At 46.9% G+C, this 22,488-nt stretch overlaps 1 protein-coding gene across 3 annotated transcripts in view; it reads left to right on the forward strand.

Annotated features, from left to right (window-relative positions):
* Positions 1–22,488, forward strand: part of Gria1 (glutamate ionotropic receptor AMPA type subunit 1) — a 308,514-nt gene that overhangs the window by 215,129 nt on the left and 70,897 nt on the right. For all 3 annotated transcript variants that reach the window (XR_008719624.1, XM_055602892.1, XM_055602891.1), the window contains exons 9-11: positions 2,485–2,595; positions 3,384–3,590; positions 7,719–8,089. Coding sequence is in view for 2 of the 3 variants with exons in the window: in XM_055602892.1 (XP_055458867.1) it covers positions 2,485–2,595; positions 3,384–3,590; positions 7,719–8,089 (689 nt within the window). In the remaining variant the exon portion in view is untranslated. The remainder of the gene's footprint in view (positions 1–2,484; positions 2,596–3,383; positions 3,591–7,718; positions 8,090–22,488) is intronic.

The raw sequence follows: 22,488 nt of genomic DNA on the forward strand, positions 1-22,488 counted from the left end.
CTTAAGAATATCCTCTCTATCATCTGGACTCATTTCCGACGTTCAAAGACTCTTTAGAGGCAGATGGAAAATAGGAGATCAAAAATAATAAGTGGCCCCAGGAGAAGACTTCTGTCAGATTTTTTTAAATCCTCTCCTGAACAGTGGGCCCCAATCTTTACCAAACTACTTACTCTGATTTACTTTCAGCAAGAATCAAAGTCCCTGCCCCTCCCCCCAGTAGAGAATCAAAGTCCCATATGGTAATCCAGCCCACAGACCAAAGGAAGGGAGGTAAGCTCTTGCTTCCAATGTCTCTTCAGACACATTTGCCAGCCTTCTATGCATCCAGCCGTGGAAACAGGTATTCATATGACTCTACTGGCTCATAGGAGATGTGAGCGTGAACTTTTGCATCCAGATCTCTCTACCAACTCTGGCAAGATCACATCTTCTTTTCCTACAAGACAACTAGCAGGAAAGAATTAAGCTCACTTACGACAGAGGAGATAGCTCAATCAACAGAGTGCTTGCCGTAAAAGTAAGAATTTGATTCCTAGCACCCAAGGAAAAGTGAGTCAGCAGCATCTATCTGTAAGACATGCAACGGGGAAGCCTTGCAGCTCTTGTACTGCCACGGCTATCCTGCTGGGGAGGTTACAGTGTCCTCGCACTTCATATGGGAGTGAAACCTGGCAAATGCCATGGGATTTTAACGGGGATGAAGGGAACTAACACATAAAAAGCGTTTAGAAGAACAAGTAGCATTCACTACCAGCAAACTGATTCCAGCTCACAGTGAGAGCTGCTGTGGGCAATGGATGAATGTGTACAATCCCGGGTCTAAAGCAGGCACCGCCCAGCTGCACCAGCTCAAGAAGTGAGCAGATGAGATGGCAGAAAACTCACTGAGCCAAAGCAAGACCGCGTGTATAGCTGCCATTGTGAATGGCTGCAGATCATCAAAATAAACATTTATGTCCAGGGAAATAATACGTCAAGCTGAAGGGGGTCACACGAACCAGCCTTGTGGTCTGTGCCTCAATTTCTGTGCTGAGCTCTGGATAAAGGGCTACTCACTTCCCACCTCTTGCCCGTGAATTAACAGCCCTTGATATCTCCAGCCAGCAGAATGACAGAAAGAGATGCCTGGAGAGAGAGGGGATGGAGATAAGAAAGGAAGAGAAGAAAGGGGGGAGAAGAGGAAAAGAAATGAAAGATATGGAGAAGAACTAAGAGGGGGGAGAAGACGAAGAGAGAGGGTAAAGGGAGAAAGAAAAGGCAGGAGGGAGGAGGAAGAGGAGAGGAAGGGGGATGGAGGAGGTTAGTGAGAAAGAAAAGAGGGAAGAAGGGGAGAAGAATTGAAGTGGGGGAAGGAAAGGAGAGCCGCCGAAGAGAGGTTTAGTCAGTCTAGATATGTGCGTATGTGGGCATACACGTGTGCACGTAAGAGCTGTTCACAGGTGAGCATGCATATGTCCGTGTGTGCACGTGTTAGCTAGGTCATTGTGTTGTCTCAAGCCTTCCACGATTTCCTGCTGCCTGAAGGACAGTCTCCCCTTCTTGGCCTGGCCTTCAAAGCCCTCTGCTACTTAGACCCATGTACTCACTGCTCTGCCAGGTGAACCATCACTGTTACCTGTATTGGAAGACTTCTGCCTTCACAAAATGGCTACCAGCCCCCTTAACCTGGGAGTCTTGGGCTGAGCCCAGCCATCATCTCCTGGGGCACTTTCCTGGGGTAGCATCCCACTCCAGCCTGTTTCTCTGAAGTCCTCCACTCACTCACCCACTCAGCATTTTCCGGGCTGTGTTTCTGTGTGACCCATGTCTTCTCAAGTGATCTTCCCAGGGAAAACACCCCTCTTAGACATCTCTGTATCCCTCGACCTCATTGCATGTCACTAAGTGTTCTAGCTCAGAGCCTGGCACATAATTGGAATTCAATAACTTTTCTGAAAGACCTTAGACAAAGTACTAATAAACTGTCAATATTTAGAAATTAATTTTGTTTACCCTGGTGCACAACTCAGGATTACAACAGTCAGGAAAACCAGCAGTAAATGAAGGATAGTGCTGTTTCCCAGAAGTTAAATCTGGATGGAAAAAAATGTAAGCACTCTAAAAATGAGGGTAGCATTTATTCAATCCAGTGACTCAAACAACAGTTTAGAATCAGTTTGAGGAAACAAAGGGTCACTATGCAGGGAAGGTGTGGATTGGCTCTGAAAACAGATGTGGGGAATAAAATCCCACAGCCCTCACTTCTAACTGTCCTATACAGTTTAGATAAATAGAGTTAGACTTTTGTTTTCCCAGAGCGGCAGTCTCTGGGCTTAGCCACCACTGTGAAGGGGTCCACTGGGGGGTGGAGAGGGAACATGGGGTGCATCTTAACTCTTGATGTTTCAGCCTACAGCATCCCAGACTCTGGTACACTGTGGGTCACCATAGCGAGCTCCAAGGCCCCTCCTCAGATTGTTTTTGCCTTCTTCTCATTAACAGATTGGTTACTGGAATGAGGATGATAAGTTTGTTCCCGCAGCCACCGACGCTCAGGCTGGAGGGGACAACTCAAGCGTCCAGAATAGAACCTACATCGTCACTACTATCCTCGTGAGTGTGCTCCTTCACCAGGTTTCCCTGGAGTTCAAGCTAGACCCACCCAAGCACACACCTACTTTAGAGTGAAAGCTGCTGACTATGCCACAGATAGAGACTGTGAAGCTAGTCACAGCCATGCATCCATGCTTGTCAGCCCAGCGCTCAGAAGGCTGAGAAGGAGGGTAGAGTTCCAGGCTAGACAGGCTAGCTAGACTGTCTCGTATAGCAGGGAAGCCACAGAGACTGGAAAAAGGCATACCTTGTAGATGATTGGTTGCATTTTCACTCAGCATCACCAAGAGCCACTCTCTCACCCTGCATCCTCAGATAAGCTACATCTGATTTTCTAAGCCACTTTCTCCATATATGAAACCTAAAGGTGTCCCTAAGTTGTTCTAGTTCTATACACGCCTTATTCAGTAGAAACCACATTCTGTTGAAAGGTATCATTAAAAATATACATATTACATTGCAGAAGATCTGGGCTCATGTCCTAACACCCACATGGTGCCCCACAACTGTCTCTGCTTCAGTTCCAGGGGAACTTTGGAAAAAGAACATAATTTGGAAAACCTAATTACATTTCTATGATAAGATATTTTTATTTTATCATTTTTAATTTTCTCTTCCCAGGAAATTTGTAATGGACTAAGGACCAGAAAGTCAGGAAACTGATTTAGGGGCAAGAGAGACTTGCCAGTGTTTACCAACATTGGCAGCCTACTCCTCTGCCAGGTCAAAGTCCTCCCCTCTCATAGGTGCACCCACAGGCCACACTCTCTGTCCTGTTTCTCCACCAGGAAGATCCTTACGTGATGCTTAAAAAGAATGCCAACCAGTTTGAGGGCAATGACCGCTATGAGGGCTACTGCGTGGAGCTGGCTGCTGAGATCGCCAAGCATGTGGGCTACTCCTACCGACTTGAGATCGTCAGCGATGGCAAATACGGAGCCCGGGATCCTGACACGAAGGCCTGGAATGGCATGGTGGGAGAGCTGGTCTATGGAGTAAGTGCCTGGGGGAGAAAAAGGGGAGTCATCGTGAAAGACCCAAGAGAGAACCAGACAGGAAATCATTTACTGGCTGCGTGGCTCTGTGCATAAATTGATTCCCAAATTGACTAGCGTTGGGGCTAATAGGAAGCCATCTGTTGTCTTAAGACATGGGGATTCAAGTTCCTGGTTCTACTTCACTCTGCCTGGCTCAGTGTCCATCACTCCAGTTGGCATGGTCCAGCATAGGTGACAGCATGGATAGCTCCAGGATCAGCTCTCTCAGAGAGGATAGCATACTAATCTACTAAGCGTCATCTCTGGATCCCTCAGTCCTCCATCCCACTGGGACAAGATGGCACCTGCATCCAAGCTCTCTGCTTACTCTTTGCTGCATTTTTCTCTCTTGCAGCTTCCAATCATCCAGCTGCCCCCCCCCCTGTGCTTCATCCCCTTGAGCCTCCCCTGCTATTCTCCATCTCTAACTCCTCTCCTAGAACATTTTTCCAAGATCTCTTTTTATTCCCCTCATAACAGTTGAGATTTCCCTTTAAAACTGTCCTGGCTTCCCGTCCTTGAATCTAACCTCCAATTTTTCATAGCTCACTCTGCCTCAAGTTCTGTTCATTCGTGTGCTAGGAGTAGACTCATGCCATCTATGTTGTATTTTACACTCAGAGAAATTTTCTCGGCAACTACTACAACTGCTTCAATGATCTGAAGCAGGCTAGGGCAAGCACTGAATGGCCAGCGTTGTTTTCATCGTCTAGGGAGTTGTGAGAAGCCATGATTCCCAGACCCTGTGCATTTTCTGGGGTTAAAGAGACAATGGTAGGAAGTAGTTCAAGAGTATTGTGTCCAGGAGTCTAAAGTACATGTCCACAGAAGAGCTAATGGAGATTTCTAGCCCTTCAGAGTGTGTGTAACTAGGAGAACACTCATATTGAAATATATATAGAGAGAGATGGGCAGCCTGGACACTAATAAAGTACAAATGACAGGATGGTAGAAAGAAAGAAAGAAATGAGGTGAGGTCAAGAAAATACTGGGTTGACTGCTTTGGGTAGGATTAACCAGAGAAAAGTTTGAGTCACAAATGACAAGGCAAGAGTATGGGTTGATTCAGTCAGTACCTGGACAGCTCTCCAGTAAGACAACCAAAAGCAAGAGAAGGGCAGACACTGTGGCTTTGTTGGTAGCGTCCTTGTATAGCATGTGTTAGGCCCTGAGTTCAATACACAGCACTCCCTATCCTGGACTTGATGGTACAGATCTGTCATGCAGCATTCCAGAGGTGGATGCAGGAAAGGCATAAGTCCAGCCTCTTCCTTGATGAGTTTGAGGCCAGCCTGAAGTAGGTCCTGAAAAGGCTAGTTGCATCTTTGAGCAGCATGAAACTCATGCTCAGCCTCAGGTTGGTACTCAGCTGATAGTCAGGAAGAACTGATCATTTTAGAGGATTGTGAGTCTCTCAACTTCATGCCAGGGAAGGAGGAGTCATGATGTCTGTGAAGGATATACATGACCAAAAGAGAAAAAGGTGACACAAAGAAGGTATTCTGAAGTAAAGTGGCTTTCAAGATGACTTGTAGAGGTAGAGACTAGGTTGGGAAATGCTGCCTGTGTTTACCTTTCTTCCCATGATGCCTCTCACTTTGGAAACTCCATCAATGAAACAGAGACATAGAAGAGTAGTGCTGCATGGGTCGTGCTACATCTGGAGGCTGGTTTCCATGGGAACTTCCTCTGAGCTCTTAAGGTCATTGCCATGGCAATTGTTGTGAACTTTTTACCTTCTCCGATATTTGTCTTCGCCTTCACCTCCTGTAATGTAGTTCTTTGTCCTGGGCAGAGCAGTGTGACCATCCCCAGGGCACACGCCAGTGCCAGCGGCCAGTGTAATGCCAGGCTCATCCAGTCGCCTCTATACCCCATGTTAAGCTTAGAACTTCCAAGTCTCCAAGTTTCCTGCTTTGTAAAAGTGGCTGTTAACAGCACCTCTTCTTTCCCACCATGGTAACTAGTTCCTACCCTCGAGGGTGCCCCATGCCACTCTAAATGCTACACCCACCTTCTTTCATGTGTTCATCTCAGCCCTGTAAGGTAGCTAAGACCATTTCTGCACTGTAGAGGAAGACACAGAAGACACAGAGGCTCTGGGAGCTTAGCTGATTTGCTGAAAGACATGCAGTTGGTAACAGCAGTCATAACCCAAAGTTCTGTCTTTTGTCCATCACTGGGACATCTGCCTCTGTAGGCATCAAACCCTCAAAACCCTGGACTGCGAAGCTGAGAGAAACTGAGAGATGAGGCAGAGGCGTTATCAGCAAGAGGAACGGGAGTGGGGGATGTTGAGTATCTACTGCAGATGAAGCTATGGCTCCTGGATATGCCTTTGGGCCTTCCTCATGGACATCTTTTCTGCATGTCTACTGCTGGAGAAGAAAGAGAATAATACTTGCAGACAGACTACTAGAATTGAGCTCCAACCATCCTGTTCTCTGAGCTGCATGGCTCCTGCAAGCCCCTTGACTCCTGCCGGGGTCAACCCCCTAGAAAGGATGGAGACTATTTGCTGCAGGCCTGTGGCGGGAATGTTCTCCCCACAGAGCCCTGCTCCAAGCTTGTCTCACCCAGACAATTTCCTGTGTTTCTCGCCCCTCTGTGTTATATGAAAGCTGGCTGGTCCCAGAACTACCCAGGGGCAGATGAGCATGCCTGGCCCCCTTTCCTGCTTACCAACAGACTAGAATTGACATTCAAACACTGAACACTTGTGTAGCTTTTAGCAATCTTCCTGGAAAGAAAAGAAAAATTAACAACTCGCTTGATCTTCTCACTCCCGGGCCCTTTCTCACGTGGTTCTTTCCTCTTGCAATACTGCTCCCTACCAGAATGACATCAAAGCCCTCTCTTTCTTTGATGCCACACTGACATATCACCTCTTCCCTATTGCACTCCCTGGGCTCCTGGCTTCATCGACCCCTCCCCATTCTCCTGTGTTGTCTTGTCTACCTTGTGGACTTGATAAGTGTGCCCAGTGTATATGTGTGCATGTCCATGTGTGGTATGACAATCTCTTCTGTTAGCTTATAACTCCTGAACATGGGGGAGTTTCCATCACCATCTCATTAGCCAGGATAATCTTGGTTGTGGGTAAAAGAAATCCAATGCAAACTGGCTTAAGCAAACAAAACAACTGCCAAATGTTCTTAGAGATAGAGGGATATGTTGACACATCTCCAGGAAGTCCAGGGTAGGCCCTGAACTGAGGGACCCAAATGGCAGCCTCTGGGATCATCCTTTGTGCAGCTCAGCTCTGGCTCCAGCTCTCAGGGCTAATTCTTAACGAGGGTCTCTGACAACCCTGAGTAACTCTTGGGCCTGGGAGTAGGGAGCGCCGAGTAAGCGCCTGTAGCTTCTGTCCTCTTCCTGTCATCAGGCCGCAGAGCTGGGAGCGGGGCTGGAGAGCATCTCAGAACACAGAAAGGAGGCCGAGCCACTGGCTAAGAGAAGCAGCAGCCTCTTTCTTGCAGGGTGAGGGAGGCGTCTCTAGCCACATAGAGCTGCCAAATAATGGGACGGACTCCTATGTCAAACAACAAGCTATCGTCCATTTCTCAGACACACAGTGTGAGGGCAGCTGGACTTAGAAGGTTCTGTTCCATCTTCACATCCTTTAAAATCAAAACTACTTACAGTAAAGACAGATGCAAAAGCCGGGAGGAGGCCTCAGTCTATGAAGTGCACGCTAAGCAAGCACGAGGACCTGACTTTACAACATCAGCACCCATGTGAAAATTCCAGTACTGTGGTGCATGCCTGTAATCCCAGCACTAGAGACAGGAGGCAAAGGCAGAGGATGGCAGAGGCTCAACTGGCAGCCAGCCTAGCCAATCAGTGATCTCCAGGTTTACTGAGAGACCCTGTCTTCCAAAACAAGGTGGAAAGCAATTATACAATAATGACAAATGATGTCAACCTCTGGCCTCCTTATGCCTCTGCACAGCCATGCATGTGCAGACATGTATGCACACGCATGCACACACACATACACACACACACACATGCACACACACACCAAAAAAATAACAAAAAGAGGTGCTAAGTCCAACCGAACCTGATTTCACTTTATCCTTTCAGAGGGCAGATGTGGCGGTGGCTCCCTTGACTATCACCTTGGTCCGGGAGGAAGTCATCGACTTCTCGAAGCCATTCATGAGTTTGGGAATCTCCATCATGATTAAGAAGCCACAGAAGTCCAAGCCGGGTGTCTTCTCCTTTCTTGACCCTCTGGCCTACGAGATCTGGATGTGTATAGTGTTTGCCTACATTGGAGTGAGTGTTGTCCTCTTCCTGGTCAGCCGTTTCAGCCCCTACGAATGGCACAGTGAAGAGTTTGAAGAGGGACGGGAACAGACCACCAGTGACCAGTCAAATGAGTTTGGCATATTCAACAGCCTGTGGTTCTCCCTGGGGGCCTTCATGCAGCAAGGATGTGACATCTCCCCAAGGTCAGTCGGCTCTTCTCCGCTCCTTTATTCAGTGCCAAAGATATTGGAAGTTCAAGAGGTAGGAATTCAGGCTGGGGAAACGGCTCAGTTGTCAGAGCACTTGCAGTACAAATTTGAGGAGCTGAGTTTAGTCACCAGAACCCATGCACAAAAGCTGGTCATGATGGTGTCTACTTATAATCCCAGGACTAGGGAGGCAGAGATGGAGGAACTCTGAGCTTATTGGCTGGCCAGCCTAAATCAGTGCCTGCCTGCATGAGAGACCTTTACTCAGAAAGTGAGGTTGGTTGTTTCTGAGTAGAGGCACCAAGGTTGACTCCACATACATGGCGCGCGCGCACACACGCGCACACACACACACACACACAGTAGGAGTTCATCCAAGATTTCATTGCGTCAGCATTTCTACTATAGTTATGGTCGACTGTTCATTGCATGTTGTGGGTTATTCTGGATGTTTCTGTGGTTGGACCAGCTGTCTGCTACCTAGGTAATATGCTGTCAAGATGCACAGGCATCACTGTCAAGGATGTTCTGTGGATGGAAAGTACAGAAGGAGAATGGAGGATGGTATAACAAAACCAACACTTATTGGTCACCTATCCATTGGCACAGCACGGAAACCCCCTCTAACTAAATGCTCACAGTAGCAGAGCGGGACTCCCATTATCCTCTTTTCACAAAGCTGTCAGGGCCATCTTGCCCTGGTGTCAGAACTGTTCCTGTGTGATGAAGCACCATATCCAGTGGGTGGTCCCCCTGTGAGACCTTGACCAAGTCACTTTACCCAGGCAGGCCCTGGTTTCCTCTTCTCAGTGGGGAAAGGCTCTTCTTCTCCTGGCTCTGGTTTTTGAAAAGAGGAGAACTCTAATACCATCAGAACTATAAACTTGTTTCTTGTGGTTCATATATACAGAAGTCCACTGACCCCACTTTTGACTGCTTGTGTACTGGACTTGCTCACACAATTTATTTTAGGAACAGTACTTTTGAAGCCAAGAGGAAGTATGTAAAGGAGAGGGAAGAAAGACCCAATTTGAAAACTATCGACTGGAGCCAATACCCAGATTCACTGGCATCTTGTTTTGATGTGTAGTGGGATTTTTTTGGCTACATTCTAGAATATTTATGGCACAACCCCCTCAAGCTGACCTGGTGAGGAAGGCAGCATGGCTGTGTGTCTTCTTCTCTTGGTTAGTGTCTGTAAACTCCATCTGTGGCCACTCTCTTATTGATGACCACATCTCAAAATCAGGCACAAAAGCATAGCTTGGACTTTGGCCTCCATGGTCTATTGAAATATAAGCACATAAATTTCAGCCCTCATGGAAGTACCTAGAGGCATATTCACCCCATCTACAGTTTACATTTGATGTGAGTGAGAACCGGTATTCCTAACAGTGGAAGAGCAATGCCTCCCTAACCAGCCTCCCCCAGGACTTATTTTGTCTGCTTTATAATTTGGAAAGCCTCACGGTTCACCGTTTTCATCTTGTTTTTTCTTTAAATAAGAAGACAGTCGGAGGGGGTGGGGTGGCATGGGAGAGCAGGTGTGAGACTGGAGACTCAGCCAAATACTGCCAAACACAAGGCGAAGACAGAAGAAACCAAGCAGGGGAAGGGCTTGCTTAAAGATAAATCCAGCCACTTGGTAAACAGTGGGAAGAGATAGCTCTGGCTGCTTCGGTGTAATGTACAAACATGGGGGTGTGTACACCGTGGGAGCTTGCCCTGATGTTACTTCCTCTAAGAGCAGACACCTGCCTCTCACCCGTTGTCTGCCTTCCAGTGCTTTTCATGTCTTTCCAGAGTCTCGTGTGCCTAGTTCACAAACTGAGTCCTCTGTCAGACATAGCTGTGTTTAACCCGTGCAAGTTTGGCATTGGTTGTCCCAAATAGAATGACAGTCGCCAGCTCACCAGAGTCCCTCATGACCCACTTCACGCCCATGACTTTGGCAGCCCCGGAGAGTGTCTCTGATCTATGGGCCATGGTATGTGCAGACTGCATCCTCATGGCGTCTGAGGGGCCCATTGGAGTGCCTTAGGAACCAACACCATAGTGAGGGGGACCCTCCAAGCCATCCTCCTCCTCAGCTTAATAAAGCAATCCCATTCAGTGTCTCTGCCCCTCGTGGGTGAGATGGAAACCACAGTTTCTCCACTGAGTGTCACTGTAAGGTTTACAGCGCTAGGTCTACAGCCTGTAACACAGGGCCTAGCTGCCACATAAGAAGACTGTGAAGTGGACACGGTTTTTCGTGGATCTTATACATTGGAATTTGGCTAATATTTGTCACTGCTCATGTCGCTTTGCCAGTCTGGTGCCCTCTTATGGAGAAACCCAGAGACAAAGCAGAAATAAAACTGGTAGTTCACCCCAGAGATGCAACATCTAGATTCTGAGACTTCTCCACACAGGAACTGGAAGGAAGGATGTGTGAGTGAATGATACCATCAGATCTACACAGGAATGAGTTACCTCGATAAGGAGCTGTGTCCATCTCTGTGGGCTTTCCCTCCTCAGGGCTGCCTCAGCTGACCTCAGAGTTTAACAGCCTCCCTATGGGTCAAAGCATGCGTCATAATGCTTCTCAGAAATAGAAACTGGACAGGAAGTGTGCGCATTTCATCTTGCCTTGGCCTAGACAGAAAGGCAAGGATGCTAAGAAAGTGACTTAGTTGGAGGCCAAACAGATAGTGGTGGGAAAATGAGAAGCTGTTGTTTCCCTGTGCCCTGGTGTGTCTGTAGCAAACACAGCACTCGGTGGAACACTCAAGGTTCATAGCTGTTCCTAGTGTCAGACATCATTCCAGATGAGGTATGCTCTTCCATTCAATGTCTTTTCCCCCTCTTGTATATTACATCCCAAACGCAGTTTCCTCTCCAGTCCTCTGTTTCTCTTCAGAAAAGGACAAGTTTCTCTTGGAAATCAACCAAATATGTGACTAGGCATATCAAGTGACCAGGCACCACCCCTCATATTAATGCTGGGCAAGGCAACCCAATAGGAGAAAAAGGGTCCCAAAAGCAGCCAAAGGGTCAGAGACAGTCCCCACTCCTATTGTTAGGGGTCCCACAAGAGCACCAAGCTACACAACCATAACATATATGCAGAAGACCTAGGTCAGACCCACGCAAGCTCCATGTTTGTCTACTCAGTCTCTACAAGCCCACATGAGTCTAGGTTAGTAGGTTCTATGGTTGTTCTTTGATGTCCTTTACCCCTCTGGCTCCTACAATCCTTTCTCCCCCTCTTCGACAGAATTCCTCGAGCTCCGCCTAATGTTTGGCCATCCACTGCTCTTATTTAAAGAATATGTCTTCATCTCCCACTAACTCAGGATATGGAGATCTAGGATCCCTCAAATCACATGGGCTGGTGTTATATACACACAGTTATTTTATGCTGGGGAAGGAACTCAGTCTAGTGTACCTGGAGCCCTTGGTTACACCTCCAGCACTATTTAAACCAGCATGGTGATGCATGCCTGAAAGCCAAGCACTTTGGAGGTAGAGGCAGGAGGATTCTAAGTTTGGAGACATCTCTACTACACTTTGAGTTCAAGGTCAGCCTGAGTTGCATGAAAACTTATCTCAAGAAAAAAGGTCCTGACACCCCCTCAAAAAAAGTGTGTCTTTATAATATCTTCAAAGTAATTAATGTCTAGAACCAAAACCAAACAAACTAAGGCCAAATAGAGGTGTCTATATGTCACAGAAATACCCATCACAGGAATGTGAGTAGAATTGTGTTCGTTTTCTCCACTCAAAAGAACCTAGGAATCAACCAGCACTGGCCTTTCTGCCTCTCTCTTGGGTATCTTGTTCACAAGCTGGCAACTCCCAGACACTGCAATCCATCAAGAGGCAGAGACAGGAGAACCATGTTCCCAGCCATATGTGCTTGCTCAAACTAGGAAGACAAAAGATTAGCAAAGTAGTACCCACCCACAGGCGCCCTGTGGGTTCTTACAAAACCAAGAAAGGCCAGGAAGAGTTGAGGCTTGTAGCCGCTAGAGTGAAAGCAGGGAGTGTGGGGGTATGGGTGTTGGGGGCCGTCTTGCCAAAGTAGTTGTGATACCTCCAGTTGGTGCTTTCTGTAGTAGCACCACAGACAACAAAGTAACTTCTAGAAGGTGCACTTTCAGCCCTGTCTTCCCACAAATAGGACTAAAATGTTTTCATGATTCCTCCCCCTTTCCTTTGAAATGTTCACACAAAGCTGAGGACTTAGTAGTTTTGACCTTACAAACTAAAAATCACCTTACCTGCAATCACAGATTATACTATTTGTATTTCAGTTGTTTGGTGGTGACATTGGGAGCTATGAATGGACTTGGTAAGCCTGTTTCTTGTGGCCAAAAATCTGTCTTAATAGATACTTTAGACTTCTTTTTCCATTGAGAACATTTTGAGAAAGAATATATTAAAGAAAAACAAATCATCATAGACAAAATTTATTTTTGGTTTTACCAACTCTCCTTTGTATCTTTCACCTCTATTTGCAGGCAACAACATTTATGTATCCAACACACCAAAGATATGAAGTGATAGTAGGGCCTGTAGTTAGGAGCTCTTGCTTCAAGGGACTGGTAGCCCAGCAGTGTAGAGCAGACATTTAAAAAAAATGGTAGATACATAAATGCTTATGCCTCATAAGCAAAATGAGCCTTCTGCTACCTGGGCATGGTGACACACACCTATATTTCCAGCAATTGAGAAACTGAGGCAAGAGGATTGCCATGAGTTCAAAGCCAGCCTGGGCTATATCATTAGCCAGGGCTATAGAGTTAGATCTTGCCTCAAAACAGGCTGGGGAGATGGCTCCATGGCAGATGTGTTTGCTGCCCAAGCCTGAGGACCTAAGTTCAGATCCTCAGCACCAACATGGAAAAAGCCAGGAAAAGCAGTGCAAGCCTGGAACCCTGACAAGGGGGACAGAAATCCTTGGAAGTTTTTGGTCACCCAGCCTAACTGACACAGTGAGCTTCCTCTTCAGTGGGAAACCCTGTCTCAAAAAGTAAGGTGGAAAAGCTTTTGAAGGAGGCACCGATGTCATCCTCTGTACACACACACACACACACACACACACACACACACACGTGCGCGCATACAAGCAGCCCTGCATCGACACATGCGCACACACAGTCATTCACCACACAACATCCATGAACGTGCGCACATGCACGCACATACTGACATACACTACACACAGGCATGAACACGCACACGCATGCACACAAGTGCACTCACACAGAGACACAAGCATGTATATAGAGGCACATGCCTCACATACATGCATACACACACACACACACACACACACACGTACATGCTACACACAACAGCAACAATCAGCTGGTTAAAACAAGCGCTGAAAGACATGGAATTAAGGTGTCTGGAGACTGTGTTTCTCTGACGACCTGCTCAGTAAGCGGGTGCTGGCCTGCACAGAGCGGAGAGATGCGATAGCCAAGAGCAAATGCAGTCTGCTGGAGGAAGGCTTCCTGCCTTAGGGCTCCCAAGGTCTGAGGGAGCAGTTTGTGCCTCTGGCTTGTGGTAAATGAAGAGAACGGGAGTGTGAGACAGCATTGAAGAGGTGGACCAAGGCCAGAAGGTAGAGGAAGCTGTAGCCTTGATATAGATGTGGTTTTTACTGTAGATCAATGGATATCCAGCCTGTTAAAGGGCATTAAGCAAGAGAAAGGTTGATTTGCATACTAAAATACCATCTGGGGAGCTATGAAGGAAATGAACTGGGACAGAGAAAAGTCTGGGGCAGACACAGAAGGACTAGACCAAAGGTTTTCCCAGCTGTTCAGGGGAAATGATGGGGATAAAAATTATAAGGGTCATTGTCATGGATACAGATACAGACTGCCCAGGAGTTAACAGTGGAGTGGGTAGGTGAAGATGGGAAGAGGGAAGACGCACAGGTGAGCCCAAGAAGGAAAGGGTATTTGGGGACCATGGAAGCCCAGCCCCAGAGACAGTTAGCTCTGGACAGGTTCTTAGGACTCTCTGTTCCCCACTGTCATAGGTGGGGGCTCTGAAGTCAGGAAAGAAGGGAGTTTTTGTTTGTCTTGTTTTTCCTTAAAGTCCATGTGAGGATTTAGCTCAATTGTCAACTTGATAGACTCTTGAATAAGCCAGGAGAAAACAGGCCCCTGGCCATGCCTGTGGTGTGGTCTTGATTAGGTTCATGAATGTGGAAAGACCCACCCACTATGGGTGGCACTGTTCCCTAGGCTGCAATCCTGGACTGAATAAGAAGGAGAAAGCGAGCTAGCACCTATCACTCTGCTTTCTGACTGAATTCAATGTAACCAGCTGCCTCAGTTCCTACTGCTGCACCTTACTCATCATGAGGGACCATACCCTGAAGCTGTGATCCAAACCCTCTCTCTGGGAAGATAATTTTGACAAAATATGCTATCCAATAGGAAACACCAGTTAGACAGGAAGTGCCCGTGGCCTGTGATGCTCACAGCATTTTTCCCTCACATATAATCTGAACCCCAGGTCCCACTGCCTGCAGCTCTATTCTCAGCCTTCTCACCCCTGGTGTACCCCATGGGGTCATTGGTTTTTCTGGGTTCAAGAGAGCTTAACTAAACAGAAGAGTGGGCAGGAGGGTCTTGGGGGAAGAGAGAAAAATGAGAAGTTATCATTCAACCCTCAGCACTGTCTCTTTTATTCTGATCATAGACCATCTCAGCATGGACACTAATTATCTCCACCTGATGAAGATAATTACAGTCAGTGCGAAGTCGCAGGCGGTGGAGTAATGGCACTTTGGGGATGTCCCAGAACCCCATATCATACATTCCCTCCCTCCAGCTCATTTGCTTGCTGGTAGCCCTGTAAATGACTCACCATGGGAACAGAGTGGCCAAGAAAGAAAGCCAAGAAGACAACTAATGATAGCCTGACCACTGTGTTCCTATGCTAACTCCATAGCAACCAGTTTGCCACCGGCAAGGAGAGATGGGAGGAAACATCCCTTCCACCTGCTCTTCTCCCTCCTACCCTGACAGACAGAACCTTACAAGCCTTTCTCTTGTTTGTCCTGAAGTCATTGGAATGTTGGGGGGGTGCAGAGAAGGATGCTGGGAGTTGATAGAAACAACCTGAGACATCAAGATCCTTTTCACATTGAACCCATAAGCCCTGCAGAGGCTCCAGGTTAATTGCTACAAGAGACATTGTCACAAGGCTCTACCAACAGAAATGAAGGAAGAAAGGTACAATACACAGTCTGGGTTAATGGATTGGAAGTAGGGGTGGGGAGCTTCTGCTGAGACCAGCAATGGAATCACCTGGGATGATTGCTCCTCAAACACAGGTTCCCAGACTTCTGAACCCAGAAGTTCTGCAGCCAGACAGTATGTTCTGTGTGTTCCACAGCCTCTTTTTGCCTCCCAAATAGAAAATCAGATTGGAACTCACATTCTATCCAGGGAAGATGAGCTTAGGAATGCAGAAAACAAAGTCCATGAGGCAGCTAGAAACGGTGCCAGATAGCAGCGGTAAACTCAGCCCCCAGGCTCTGTCTCTGCTAAACAAATGTGGCCATAGACACAGAGAGGTCATCTGTGGCCAGTAAAGGCAGAGGCTCCTGCCTTTTCCTGGCTGTAAAGATGACACATGAAATGAAGTGACTTCCAAAGGCAAAAATCCCCCTCACAGCTTCTCTTTCACTATTAGCAAGAAACACCAGGAGGTGGCATTGGCACGGACCAGGTGACTGTACGTTCTCGACTGGTGTGATATGTGCATGGACTGTTTGAGGTCTCCCCCATCTTGAAGGTTGTGGAGGCCCCCAGCCCAGTGTGCACATCTCCATCTGAATCTGCTGATGGATGGAAAAGCTAGAACCTGACTATCCATCAGAGGGGGAGGAGTCAGGGTCTCACACAGCTATTACAATGGCAGAGAAGTGTTCAAATGAGAGCTGGGAGTTGGGGGATAGAAGCCTCAGCAAAAACTTCGCTACTAGAGCTGGATGCAGCCTTCATCATAGCCAATCAAAGCCTCTCTTGGTAGCTCTGGAGGTCTAAGGAGTGAGAAACAAAGATCCTCACTTCATAGTCAGAGTTCTTGTTTCATACTGAGAGTACTGCAGAAACCAAGGGAATCCTAGAAGGGCAAACAGCACTAACTGAGAGCAGGTTTTCAAGCCTGAAGCAAGCCCCTCCCACAGCTTCCCCATTCGCTGAGGGATCAGGAGTGTACAATTCTAACCATCATCTAGGTCTAGGTCTGTCCCTCTGTGGCTTACAATTGTGTGTTTTGCTTTTTTTTTTTTTTTTTTCACAACAAAAGCCATGCCCTGTGTTTACCTCCACATTTTACACCCTGCTTACTTTCAGGCTTATCAGACACAAGCCTGGCTGTTAGTAATTTTTTGACTCTAAGCTTCTCCTTTGTGTGGTGGGGAGCTTGGCAGAATTTGAGTTGGGGGATCAGATAAACTAACAAGCTTCTGCTGTTTTCTATTCACCCGTAGTTGGACCTAAGCTGGCTCAAGGCACCTTTGAAAACAAGCCCTCATATTTTATTGTTAACCTACAGTTTGAATAATTGAATGGAAGGTGAGGCTTTTTTTTTTTTTTCACATGCCAGAATCACAATAGCATGTTTTTCTGGAAGTTATTCCAAGAGTAGCTATGTCCTTAGCACCTGTTGCATGATAGGTATGGTCAGCTGATGCAGCAAACATCACTGAAGAGGTAGGCTAGCATCCCTCCCTTGGGGCCCATGGTGCAGTACGAGGAGGTGGGAAACAAGCCCGAAGAGAAGGCACCAACAGTATCACCCCGCTTTAGTGGGGATAAAGTCTAGCTTACAGAAACGGAAGGAATTTGGCCCAAATCACAAAATCAGAGTGTAGGTATGACAGCATAAGATGGGAGGAGTGTTAGTAGCCGTTGCTTTTCTCTTGCTGTGACCAACCAAATCCCTCACAAGAAGCCACTTAAGGGAGGAGGAGGGCCATTCAGCTCACAGTCTGAGTCATCATGATGGGGAAGGCATGATGGTCAGAGACGCTTGTATCCCTCTCCTTCAAGCTGGGTGGGACATCAATTAGTCCTCTGTGGCCATGCCTTCACTTCCCAAAGGTGTGCCTCGGGACTCCCCTAGACACGTCCTAACCCAACCAGTATCTGCTGCAGTGGCGAATTGAGTGTGCATTTGTCAGCAACAATAAGAGGGGGTTCCTGCTTCACTGTGCGTGGTCATCACTGTGGAAATCTATATGGACCAAAGATAACCAAGCCAAGAGTGAGCTTGTGACCTCTGAAAGAGTTGTGTAGCACAGATTGCACAGTGTGTAGCTAATGCATTCAGCCAGACTTAAATATATAGTGCTTCTATATTTGAAAAAATTACTCTCCTCCAGTTTTTTGGTTCTATGTGTAAAATCTGATTGCTGCGCTTTTATTTTCTTTCTCATATGTTGGAAAAATCAGACCATGGGTAGGGGGCTGCACTGAAACAGAGCCAGTCCATCGCTTCATATCCTGAGTTCTACCCAAGGGCAGCTGAGTCTGCTGGGCCCATGTTTCCCCAGAGAAAACCCTGTTTCTTTTTGAGCCTTCTCTAGAGATAGAGTGTCTATGATCAACAAACCCAGTATTTTGTCTGAAAGAAGTACTGAGCTCCAGACAGAGAAAAACTAGAGCATAGTAGATTGGCTGGGGAAGATATGCTGGTTCCTGCAGGGAAGCTGATAATCTACTTCAGAGCTAGGCACCACCACCCCGCTGTGGCATAGGATCACTTCTGCCTCACCTGCATGCCCTAGCAGGGACATGGAAGGCTACACGGCAGAGCATGGAGGGTGTCAAGGACGCAGACATAGAAGCCACACATCCAGATCAGGACTTGCAGATGGATGCCCCTGGTGACCTCAGAAGGAGTTCTTCCCTGTGAAGAGGGCAATTGCTGCTGGAACAAGCAAGGAGTCCCATCCTGAGGGAGAAGCTGGAACTGGTGTCACCCTGGGGACTGGTGTCACCATAGGCGCTAAGAGCAAAGCTCTCAAAGACATTCTGTCTCAGGCCTCTGTAAGCCTATGGGTCTTGCCATCCCCTCTTCAAAATGAGAGTGAGATGCTCCCATCATGTCCGAATGTCTTATCTAAAGCTTGGCTCTTAAGTGTCGACTCCTGAGGGGCTCCAGCCAAAGAAGTCACCCTCTTGCAAGCACCCCCGCCACAGTGCTCTTAAAGGGGCTTTTGTGTGAAGGACCTCTGTCGTGTTTCCTGCTCTGTTCTTCCATCCTTTAATAACACTGTGTGTTTCCTTCCCCCACGTGACCTTAAACACCCCTCTGAGCCTATGCTTTACACAGATACCTATAAGCATGACAGTCAGAATAGGACCATTTGAGATTAACATCAGCTCTACAATCTGCCAGCTTAAAAATACGACCCTCTGTGCCTCAGTTTTCCCTTCTGGAAAATGGAGATGATAAAACCCACCTTAATTGGGATGTTGTCCCAATTTACCTCTCTATTGCTGTGATAAAACACTAACCAAAAACAACCTGGGAAGGAAAGGGTTTATTTCAGTTTGCAGTTCCACAGCTTAGTCCAGGAAGTCAGGGCAGGAACTGAAGCAGAAACCGTGGAGGAATGCTGCTTCCTGGCTTCCTCCCCATGGCTTTCTCAGATTGCCTGCTAACAACCCAGAACCACTTACCCAGGAGGCAATGCCTGCAGCGGGTTCCCGGCACCCTGACAGCAATCGTTAATCAACAAAATGTTCCACAGATTTGCCTACAGGCTAACCTGATGAGGGTCATTCCTTAATTCCTTAATAGTCCCTCTTCACAGATGATTCTTGGTTGTTTCAACAAGTTGAACAGAAACCAACCAGCACAGATGTTACAGGACCAAATGATACAATACCTGGTGAGGTCAGGTTCTTCCTCTGACAGGACTCACACACAGTAAATACTTCATATTCTGCTTCTGTCATTGTCACCTGAACCTCTCTGCTTATAATCACCAGCTGTATACTCTAGTCACCCAGTTCTGTGCCCTAAGGAGACAGCAACTGGAAACTCCTCCCTTTGACTCATAGAAAACCAAGTATGAGCAAGGCATGGCAGTTCATGCCTGTAACGCAGCATTTCTCACCTGTGGGTCACGACCCCTTTGGGAATCAAACGATTCATTAACAGTAGCAAAATCACAGTTACAGTGCGGCCATGAAAATAATCCTGGGATCACCACAGCATTTAACGAATAAGGAGCTCTATTAAAGGGTCACAGTTTTAGGAAGACTGAGAACTGCTCCTGTTATCCCATGCAGAGATGGAAGGACTGAGAGCACAAGGTGAGTGTGGGGGACAGAGTGAGACCCTGTGTCACAGAAAACAAACAGAAAAGCCATCAGGAGGTGCTGGATGTTCTAACCACTCAGGATGCTCACTGATTGAGCAAAAGCCTTCTATAGTAGCTTTCTCTGAACTGTATCATAGTTTTCACTTAATGGAGAAGAAGAAAATCTAAGGAAGAGATTTCTTGGCTCTTAACTCGGGATAAGACTGGGATAGTCTCAGAAATTATCTGAGAAGAGAGGCAAACTGGGCAAAGTGGAGGTAGAGGGACCCAGAAAGCAACATCCCCTCGTCATGCTAATAGGTCCAGCTACCCTGCTGTTGGGGAGATGCTCTGACTAACTTCTTCTCTAAGAAGATGATCAAAATTATTGGGTTTCCATCTGTGGTGTGTTGGATACACACCGGTGAGTGCCGGGTGCTGTCACTTGTTCATTCTCAACTTGATAGGATCTAGTGTCACTGAAGAAACAAGCCACTGGCCTGCCTGTGTAGGACTGGCTAGATTGTGTTCACTGAGAAGGGAAGGCACACTTGAATGTGATTAAAGCCTACAAGGGTTGGAGTCCTGGACTCCACAAAAATAAGAAATCAGGCTGATCACCAGCACTCGCTCTTTCTTCTTCCTGACTGCGGAGGCACTGTGACTGGGTGTCTCATGCTTCTGCCATCATGCTTTCCCTGCCATGATGGACTGCACCTTCAAACTGTGGGCCACAGCAAACCCTCCCTTTCTCAAACTGCTTTGTCAGGTATTTTGTCCCAGCAATGGGAACATTAACTAACACACTGAGCATGAATGCCTCTGGCTGGTCATGAATACCATATAGTTAGATGAGAACACCAGAGCTCAGGAAGATCCTCTCCCTGGCTGTAGATGCCTGAAATTATAACCTGCCTCTGTGGGATACATCTGGGATGTATCTGAAATACTGCCATCTTCTAAGCTCAGCAATCCTCCTGACAATAATTTAGAAATCCCAGAGACTGTAACAGTTTGTAAAAGAAAAAACATACACTTTCTTCTACACCATTGCTAAACTCTCATTTCTTCTCCTCCCCTTAAAGGGGGAGGGAGGGAGTCATTCTGGTATTCCCTTAATATATTTATTTACAATACTCTTGTCTAGAGACCTTTCTTCTGAGGGAGGAGAGGTGAGTGCTTCAAAGTGCATTCCATCCCCACCAAAGTGTGAGGGCAGCATGGCCACCAACAGTGAGGGAGATGGTGTTACAGAGCAGAGATGAGGCCATTTTGGAGAGGCCAGCTTGTCTTATTTGCTGTAGCTGTTAGGTGGCTCTCAGGACACGAAGGGCCCTGCTGTTCCAACTAATGACTGGTGAGGACACACTTTCAGCTGTAGCTCTTTAAATGTGGGATGGACGGGGAAACCACTAGAGGTGACTTCAAAATTTAAGGAGTTGGGAAGGATCTGGAATGTGGACAAATGTCCTATGGAAAGAGTTGTGCTAGCGTAATCAGATATACGTAGAGGGATGCTCAACTCACTGCTGCCTGACAGAGCTAGAAATAACCCACATTCATCAGCAAAGGCCTAGCCAAAAAAGAAAAAGAAAGAAAAATGACAGTCCCTACCTAGTCCATGGAGAAGCACACAGCTATTAAGGCAGGTACATGGATGGCAGCAGTGCTTTGTCAAGACTTCGGGGGTTCCAAGGCTGAAAAGCGGGGCTCACTGATAACAAATTACAGATCCTTGATACCTCCTCATGCTGTCTCTCTGGAACTCAGGCACAAGAGATCTGAGCTCTGAGAGTCCCTTAGTTGGTTCAAGAGTTGTTCTGAGAAGGAAAACATTCACTGGTGTGAGAAGAGGCTTCTGGGAATTGAGGACAGTTCCTTGAAAGATGTTCTACAAAAGCAAAGAAGAAAGGGTAGGCATATTTCCTAGTCAGGTGACTGTGAGCAGAGACATCAAGAGGGGCACACGCTGAGCAAAAGAACCTGTCAGCCTGTTCCTAGACACTCCTGGCTCAGAGCTCATCAGTTAAATGGTACATGTGCTGTCATACCAGGATGCCTGCGACATACTACGAGGCCATTAACCGGCATCTTAGAAAGCCCCAGTCATTCAGCAGTTACCAGCAAGAGATTTGGGAAGCAGCTCTCACCTACAGAAGGCTCAGCCCCCTGCTAGATGGAGCTTTGTCAGCCATTCTGACATCTGGGATCCTGAGTACTGTCAGATACCCCAGAAACTGCTGACCATGACAGCCCAGCAGCCAGTGGGGAATATGTCAGCCAGAAAGGCTCTGTCTCTTTTGCAGGGGCACCCACACATTAACCTTTTACTTTTTTCATGTCCCATTCTGGGAATGGGGAGGAAAAAAAAAAAACAGAAAGGGGCTTTATTCTGTAGTCTTTCTGAGGGTTTTGTATGTGTGTGTGTGTGTATGTGTGTGTGTGTGTGTTTATTTGTTATATAAATATATACAATATTTGTGTGTGTGATAAGAGAAATTACAGATATAAGTAAAGATCCATTGAGCCAGGGTTCTGTGAGTAGATGCGCTAAAATGAGGTATTGATGGAGTGTCACATAATTTTTCCTGTAGAGCTGGGACTCAACCCCAGGGCCTTGCACCTGGTAGGCAAGTGCTGCAATCAAGGCCAGGTAATATTTTGATATACATATGCACCATATAATGTTTAAGTCAGGTTAAGCATCTCTCTCCTCAAACAGGTGTCATTTTCTTTAGGTAAAGATTCTTTCTTCTAGCCTTTTGAAATTCAAACCGCAATAATGTCGTCCTCAGTCTCATTCTGGTCAACAACACACCAGGGCATCTTGCTTCTATCTAGCTACAACTTAATATCCACTGATCACTCTTTCCCTATCTTTCCCCCCACCACCGCCTATTCTCCCAGTTTCTGGTAACTGCACTCTGACAGCACCTTCTGTAAAGTCACTTTCGTAAACTCCAAATATCTTTCCATTCTTGGCTTATTTCATTTAACAGAGTGATCTCCAGTTCCATCCATGCTTTGGAAAACGACAGAAATAGTATTCCATCATGCATATGTA

The sequence above is a fragment of the Psammomys obesus genome, unplaced genomic scaffold (assembly GCF_907164565.1).
Source record: "Psammomys obesus unplaced genomic scaffold, mPsaObe1.curated_primary_1811, whole genome shotgun sequence".
In the NCBI taxonomy this organism is placed as follows: Eukaryota; Metazoa; Chordata; class Mammalia; order Rodentia; family Muridae; genus Psammomys; species Psammomys obesus.